This window comes from Hyperolius riggenbachi, chromosome 3 (genome assembly GCF_040937935.1).
Source record: "Hyperolius riggenbachi isolate aHypRig1 chromosome 3, aHypRig1.pri, whole genome shotgun sequence".
Taxonomy (NCBI): Eukaryota; Metazoa; Chordata; class Amphibia; order Anura; family Hyperoliidae; genus Hyperolius; species Hyperolius riggenbachi.
The window spans coordinates 35,578,516-35,587,158 of NC_090648.1; the positions used below are offsets into that span (position 1 = coordinate 35,578,516).

The 8,643-nt window shown below is 44.8% G+C and overlaps 1 protein-coding gene across 3 annotated transcripts in view; it reads left to right on the top strand.

Moving 5' to 3' along the window:
* The window catches only part of CHD3 (chromodomain helicase DNA binding protein 3), a 117,710-nt gene extending 115,916 nt beyond the window's left edge, over positions 1-1,794 (top strand). For all 3 annotated transcript variants that reach the window (XM_068273994.1, XM_068273993.1, XM_068273992.1), the window contains exon 40: positions 1,005-1,794. In XM_068273994.1, coding sequence (XP_068130095.1) covers positions 1,005-1,105 — 101 coding nt within the window. In that variant the 3' untranslated portion in view covers positions 1,106-1,794. The remainder of the gene's footprint in view (positions 1-1,004) is intronic.
* Positions 1,795-8,643: the final 6,849 nt, after the last annotated feature.

The window sequence follows — 8,643 nt, forward strand, 5'->3', positions numbered from 1 at the left end:
CGCCTGCCTCTTGTCCTGGTCCCGTCCTGCCTCCACAGAGTTCGGCTACCCCTTGCTCACTCCTCGCTGTGCTGCCCTGTGGCATACTTCACACCTCAGATCAGCGGACAAGCGAGCGGTGCACAGTGTACTTCAAATACAGGAAGTGACATCACTGCTCACTTCCTGTATTTGAAGTATACGCACCATCAATGTGCACTATTGGCGTGGCTGTCTCTTCACTGCCGATGGGTTACCGCTGTTTTGAGGTCTGAACTATTCCACAGGGCAGCACAGCCCAGCTCTCCGGGGGTGGGGGAGGGGGTGGGGGGGGCTGTAAAGGCTGAAGCAGGTTACTTAGGTGCCATCATAGCACCAGTGTGGTGCTGCTTTCCCCGCGCAAGAGTAATTTGGGGTTAGATGCAGGGCAGATCTGGGTGGGGTTAGATGCAGGGCAGGTGCTTTACTGCACAACTCTGCTTACAGCATAGGAGGAGGTGAGCTGATGACAGCCGGGTGCTCACCAAAACTAGCCGGGTGGAGCACCCAGCTAAAAGGGCCTGGGTAGAACACTGCTCTGTTTGCCCGCTGCGGTTCAGTTTTGCTTTTGGGCGACTGAGCCTGTTGCCTGGCCACTGCACCTGCTCCAAGTGCTCTCTGCACAGGCACAGTAGAGATTTTCTCATTAAACAATAAAAGGGGGGGGGGGGCGTTACTTACCTTAGGAGGGGGCCCGATCGGGTCTGCGTTACTGCCAGGTGCGTAAGTGGACATACGTTATCTTTTTTTTTTTTTTTTTTTTACTCCTGCGAAATCACTGGTGGCACTTGAAAATTTTCATGCAATAAAAGTGGTACAAATTGTGGAAAGGTTGAAAAGCCCTGCACTACGGCTTCTCAGAGAACCGCAGATTAGACACTTCTAATTAGCAGTAAAGCCTTCCCACCTACGCATGCACTAACTATTTTTAGGCATAGCCATTTTTAATTTGAATTAACTTCAATTGTCTTTTCTCAATCCTCCAGCTTCGAATGGGCCGCCGATTCTCGTGAAGAAAGAGCGGGAGATGGATTTAATGGAGAGGAAAGAAGGGAGGAGCGGGGAGGTGATTTGCATTGATGATTGATGCTCCTCCCCCCTATTCCCAATCTCAGCTGAAGACTGGGAAAATGTAAGCACTTAAGGGGGAGCTTCGACAGATCCAGCCGGCCCGTGGAGACCACGATAAAAAGGACTATTGCCATAACGGTCTGTCCATCCCCCACATAGCATTGCAGATTCAAGAATCTGTGATCCCTTCTCGGTCTGGCACAGAATGATGGCGCTCTGAATGACCCTGTTTTGACTGGGTGATGTTAACGGTTAAGATTTTTTTGCCCCACCCCTGAGGAGCAACCAAAAAAAAAAAAAAAAAAACAAAGATCAGGGACGGAAGAAACGGCTTTATCCTCTCCTTTTTGCACACGACACAGACGGGGCAGAAAGTCTGTCCCTCCCCTTGTAGGGTGACACAGATGACAGGAAGTGATGGGTCTGTCTGTCATGTGACCACACACTGGCACCATAACAATGAGCAGAAGACATTCTATAAAGCTTCTTCGGCCGATCTGTCCCCGAGTCCTCCTGCCTGATCGCTCGCCAGTGTTTTCTGTTGCCGCCGATGTATACCGTGTATATAACTCTTATAAACATGCGACACATTGCTTTCCGTATAGCGCTGCCTGATTCGCAATGCCTCGTGTGGTTCTGTTTTTTCTCATGGTGCGCTATTGCCTCCTGATGTACATATAAATTATACTTTTTATTTCATTCCAATCCGGAGTGTGGACTCTTTATTTTTGTACTGTGTGCTTTATTGGTATGAGTGTCCCTCTGCTTTATGAAAGTGTATTTTTATTTATTTTTATTATATTTAAAGGAACCCTGAACAGTGATTGAAAAAAAAAAAACAAATCTGGACTTACCTGGGGCTTCCTCCAGCTCCCATAGCCCGCAAAGTCCCTCGGCGTCTTCTGGGTCCTCTCCGTGGTCCCATTATCCTAATGACTGATTGGCGTTATGAGCCAAAGACGTGAGTAACTGCACATGCTCAGTAACTCGATCACACACCTGTTGCCGTAGGCCTCCTGCGCATGCGTGGTTCAGTCTTTCGAGAACTGCGCGTGCGCAAGAGGCTTACATATGCACAGTTACTCACAACTTCGGACAAAGTCGCCAGGAAAATGGGCCGCCAGTGGAACCACGGAGGGGAACCAGAGGTCGCCAAGGGGCCTAGTGGGCTGCGGGGGCTGGAGGAATGCCCAGGTAAGTCCAGATTTTTTTTTTCTATTACTGTTCAGGGTCCTCTTAAGGCTACATTCCCACCAAGACGTTGCGTTTTAGGGGACGTTATGGTCGCATAACGTGCCCTTAACGCAACGTGTGGTGGTGTTGAAGTTGGATGTCAGATTGAGCTGCGTTATGCAGCTCTCAAAGCAGCCGCTCCAGGTTATAGGAAGTCCGGATCTTTTTAAGGATTCGGATCATTTGAATCGGATCATTGAAAAGATCCGGATCTTTGAACCGAATCATTTGAATCATTTTACTAGGTTAGCAGACTGGGTGAAATGACTAGCAGGACAGGACTTTCCCTGCACTGTACATTCTGTATGTTCCTGTTTCTTCCAGACAGACATCCACTGTGAACAGAATCTTTAATTGTGATGATCCGGATGATTCGACTCACAAAAAAGATTCGGATCAAATGAACATGTTCATGATCCGGACAACACTACTAGTCCCACCAGGAGTCACCACAGTGCAGTGAATATTAATTAGCCATGTGGCTGGCTGGAGGAGGAGGGGAGACCTCCTCCTCCAACATTACTGAGCATCTGCAAACAGTCTAACGTGGCTTAGCCCAGTATAACGTATAGCATGCAGCACTTTGTTTAAACGTGCTGCGTTACTATATAACGCAACGTGGGCACTGTGAACAGCACATTGATTTTACAGTGCTGTGAGTTAGGCTGCGTTACTGGCTGCTGTAACGTGGGACTTTAACGTCCCACTGTGAAACCAGCCTTAAATGTATTGCTTTCCACTATGCAACATTGTAGTCCTCTACACTGCTGTGCAACACTTGAGATCTACCGGTAGATCACGATGTACACAGTGGGCACCCGTGCTTTAGTGTGTGTACACACATCCAATTTTGATTGGCCAATTTTACCACTTCTATGAAGCGTGAGGGCCAACAGATTTTGAATACTATGCACACATTATGTAGGTAAGCTCTAATGCTACAAAGGAGGTGGTAGAATTCGCTAATCATTGGTCAATCAAAATTCCATGAGAGACAGCTGGTGACTTGAATCATTTAGTGTTCTCTGTAAAGTATTCCGGAAAACGTGAAATGGATGGTAGTAATTTAATGAGGAATGAGATACACAAAACCTGTTGCCTCTAATTATTAAAAAAAGTACTTTTCTCCCAGAGTAAAATAAGCAGTAAATTACTTTTCTCCTATGTGGCTGTCACTTACAGCAGGTAGTAGAAATCTGACAGGTTTTGGACTAGTCCATCTCCATGTGGAAGATTCTCTATTTCCTTTATTATTTACATAAGCACACTCTGTAAAGGACCTGTACAAAGTTACCATCCGGCCTCCCCACTCATTTGAACATTATTCTGGCCGTTAGATGGAGCAACTGCTATTCAGTAAGTGCTTTTGAAAATGATGATAACCTAAAGAATCCCCCTTGAGCGGATGGGCTAGTCCAGTGATCTGCAAACTTGCCTCTCCAGCTGTTAAGGAGCTACAAGTCCCACAATGCATTTGCCTTTATTAATCATGACTGTTATGCTACGTACACACATGCGACAACGATCGTTCGTTGAGGACGACGAACGAACTTTTAATTGACGAAAGAACGAACGAAGTAAAGTTAGTTGTAAAAAGTGTGTAACGATCACATCGTTAGAACGAACGTTACACCACATAAAAGCACTTAATGCGCCTGCGCATAAAATTGTAAAGTTCCTTGGAGAAAAAGTGAAATGCGCATGTCCAGCCTGGTACGAACGATCGTTTCCAACGATGTACCACTTTTGCTAACGATCGTCGGTGGTAAAAATCCGCCAAGACAGAACTTTGTTTTGTAGCGATTTGCCTCGTTCGTCGTTTGCCTTAATAGTCGTTGGTTCGTTTTTTGTAACGATCGTCGTTGGTAAAGATCGGGGAACGATCGTTACAAACGACTATAGTCGCATGTGTGTACGCACCTTAAGACTCCTGAAATGCATTGTGGGACATGTAGTTCATTAACAGCTGGAGAGTCAGGTTTGCAGATCACTGGACTAGTCCAAAACCAGTCAGTTCTGTCAGATTTCTACTACCTACTGCAAGTGACCATTTACGATTTTTCGTGATAGTTTTCCCTCCTAATTATTAGTACCCTTTTGCTGGCTAGATGCTGAAAAAGCAGCATTTTTATACCTTTGCTTCCATTCTCCCTTCCTGAATAAGATAAACACGCTATTTCAGATTTAAAGTGAACCTGAACTGAGCAAAATTACCCTTTATAATAATATGCAAGTGTCTAAGCGTCCCTGTGCCTGACTTCCTGTGTGTGTGTGTGTGTGTGTGTGTGTGTGTGTGTGTGTGTGTGTGTCCTGTGCAGGGAGGGACGCAGAGACTGTGTCGAGCGGAGGGAGAATGGGGCGGAAAGGTGCGACGGGCGTGTGCGGGTGCACCCGAGCACGCGTGGAGGAGTGCTGAAAGACCTAGCCCGTTTCTAAACGGGCTAAGGCTCTTAGTTTAAAATAAATACGATGTTCCTGCAAATGAATATGACATATTTACCTTGCCGTCAGTTCCTCTCAAAAGCTCACAATTTTCTTGTAACAACAATTCCTTCAAGTTCTGACAAGATTTTGTCAGAATTGAAATAGATCAGTTGTTGTCAATTATATTTCAGTTGCTGTCAGTTATAACTGAAAGGACAGCTGATGTGCAAGGTAATGTCCATGTTTCCCTATGGCTCAAGTGAGAAATATTACAGTAACAGTGTGTTGACCATGAAGCTGTTACGGGGTAATGGCCATTATTAAAATGGAGGACGGAGAATTCCATTGATCACAGTGGACAAATAGAATGGGTGAGAGAAGAAAGAGCTTGAGTAGACTACATAGGAGGTAAGCATGACGTGTTTATTTTGACTTTTAATTTTCAGTTTAGATTTCTTTTAGGAAGATACAGATCTAAGATAACCTTTTCTGTTATTCAAAGCTGCCATTTCATGATCTCACCAAAACTCCTTACATGTAGTATGGATACAGAGGCGCCAGGAGGATAAAAAGATCTAAAAATGTTTAAAAGCGAGGAGGTAGTGGTGGACTTACCTCCTCCGGGCAGACGCAAGAAAATGCCGATCAGTTTTCAGCAAAACAATGTATTTACATACTCCAGTAAAATACAACGCGTTTCGCGGGAGTGACCCGCTTCCTCAGGTAATGAGATATATGCTCCAAATTACAACTAGTGATTAGGCACAAATGAGGGGGAATTACACCGGCTAAACTCTTTAAATACATACAGGGTGCATTTCTGTTATGTTTTCCTTCTGTCCTGTGCAGGAGTTCAGGTCCACTAGTCCAGAGTTCCCCAACTCTGTCCTCAAGGCCCACCAACAGTATGTTTTGCAGAAAACCACAAACATGCACAGGTGAGGTAATTAGTGTCTCGGCAGAGCTGATTACCTATCTGTGGATTTCCACAAAACATGCAGTGTTGGTGGGCCTTGAGGACAGGGTTGGGGAACACTGAGCTAGTGTACCCGGGGCGACATGCTGAGATAAATACGTATGTACAGTGCAAAACATATTAATTACCAGGCTGTTAGGGCCCTTTTCCACTGCCTGCGATCCTCTTCAAAAAGCAGATGACAGCCATTTTGCCGATCACCACAATTTACATGTTAATCCTGGTGCTCATTTCCCACTTGTGCACATCGATTTTTCCTTGCACGCAAATGTCAGGATGCACGATTCTCACGATCGCACTTGGTTCCCAATGCGTAAATGGCGCAATCGCGGCTATGTGAAATTGCTGCGATTGTGGGTGGATGCGCAGGCAGCAGTGAAAAAGGGCCCATAGTTTTTGTTTTATTTTGCTGCCTGAAAGAGTTACCTTTTAGGCATAGAAGTGACAGCTTCAGTCTAGTTGTTACCTCGTGGAGAATATACTGTAGTAACCATCACGGATAAGTAAATTACAGCCATAAACGTTTTCCTGGCAGAATACAACTTCTGAGGGCAGGGAGAGAGAGGAAAAGGTCAATAGTTCATGTGTTTTCACTTAGGGAAATGTAATAGGCTGCCACTGAGCAGAGACAACAACACATTCAATCTAATTTGTAAATGTTTAAATATAAAATTAAACCATGGGATATCTAAAAGAAAAAAAATAGTCATTTTAAGGAGTAGGAGGATAAATACAATTATTTATCTCATCAGTTTATTTTCCCCTCCGGTTCACTTGATTGATGCGTTTTATTGTCAGTTTTTATGTTTTTATCATGCTATGCAATTCTACATAGGGCAATGATGTGAGAACGCATTCAAATGCCTCTAGCGTTGCCCTGCATGAATATAGGCATTCGCATGCGTAACACTATTTTTTTTTTTTTTTGCTGCATGCCATCCATTTTTCAGAAAAATGCAGTAAACCGCTTCTAGTGGAAACAAGCCCCATTCACATTGCGTTCCGTTCGCGTTCAGCGTTTTTTGCCTTTTTTTTTTTATTATTCCCGGGAGCTTGGGTGGGCGATACGTTTTTGTTAAAAGCGCTTTTCTAAGCTCTTTTTTTTTATTCACTCCCAGTGAACTCTTTGAACCGGAAAATAATAAATATAATGTATTTATTCTTAAAAATGTTGCGCTTTCCCTATACTTTCCATTGAGGCAGAATCGCCCCAAAAATGGTCCATGCACCGCTTTGCTAACCGCACAGCGCACAACCCGCGCTGATATGAACCTTCTCATTGACATTCATTGCACAAGCGTTTGGTGGCGGCGATTTTAAAAAAAGGACGAAAATGCCTCCAGTGTGAATGAGCCCCTTTCCTAAAAATGTATGCAAAAAACACATTTGGCTAAACTACACATGCATTGTTCCATTTAAAGGGAACCAGAGACGAAGCACCCTCGTATTTTACCATATAGATTAGTGGGAACATTAGAGAAAACACTTACCCTGCTCTCTGTTTCATCCTTCACTGCTCAGCCTGCTTCTTATCAGCCCAGATAGAATCCCCGCCTGAGCATTCAGTCTGGCTTTGCTATAATGACTCAGCTATAATGATTCCTGAGCAGAGCCAGCAGGGGGCAGGCTTGGGCTTGAAAAGACATGAGAGAACACAGACTGAGCTATAAATATTCCTGAGCAAAGCCAGACTGAATGCTCAGTCTGCGATTTTATCAGGGCTGGTAAGAAGCAGGCTGAGCAGTGAAGGATGAAACAGAGAGCAGTGTAGGTGTTTTCTCGAATGTTCCCACTGATATATATGGTAAAATACATGAGGATGCTTTGTCTCTGGTTCCCTTTAAATACATTATATCCGACTTCCACATGAAATGCAAATGCTGACTTTTTTTTTTTTCCTCGCACATAGCTTGAAAATGATCCCATACCGTTCCATGTACCGTGTGTTCAGCGATGGATTATATGTAATGGCGCCCTAGGCAGGGTTGTAGATTCCCCCCCCCCCCCCCCCCCCTCTGTGGTCCTTTTGGTAAGCTAAAGTAGAGAGAGGACTAAGAAGGTGGTTGGTGGGCCCCTTGACATCCACTAGGCCCCGACACCTGCCTAGGTTGCCTGGTGGGTGATCCTGCTCTGCCCGTGTTCTAATGCTAACTTGCATGCATGAAAAACTACCAAAAATAGTGGAAATGAGGCTTTAGGGCTGTGCTGCACCGCCAAGCGCTTTTCGACACGTTTTGATATTTTAGAAAACGCTCCCACTGACTTGCTTTAAAATCACTGGCTCACTGCAACATGATCTCTATTATTTTTTTTTAAATTGCAATCGTGGCAATATCAATGCGATTTTAAAGGGACTCCGAGCACCCCTCATGGGTATGCCTGTAAGGGCTGGAACCCACAGGAGCGCTTTTGGCAGCGTTTTGGCAGCACTGCGATACGCTAGCAGTTTGCCAAAACGCTGGGATAATGTTAATGGATGGGACAACTTCCACAGGAGCGTTTGCGTTTCCCAGAAACGCAAACGCAGGACATGCAGCATTTTGGGAGCGTTAGCGCTTCAATGTAAAGTATTGAAACGCTAGCAGAAACGCTCAGCAAAACCTAAACTGAGTGGTTTTGCTAGCGTTTTGCGGTTCAGCACACTGTAACAAAATGAAAAATAATTCACAGGACCAATCAGGATAAAAACGCAAAACGCAAAACGCTACGCACCCGCTGGGGAAAAAAATACAATGTTGCAAAACACGACCAAAAACGTGCATGAATCCGCTTGCAAACCGCTCAGACAAAACGCTAGCGGTTGCGTTTTGCGTTTGCGGTTTTCAGTGGGTTCCAGGCCTCAAACTCCGACCAGTACTGCAAAGTATTTAAAGATGCAGACCTTGCTGTAGCTTGTGCTCTCCTCTTTCATTTGATGCCTT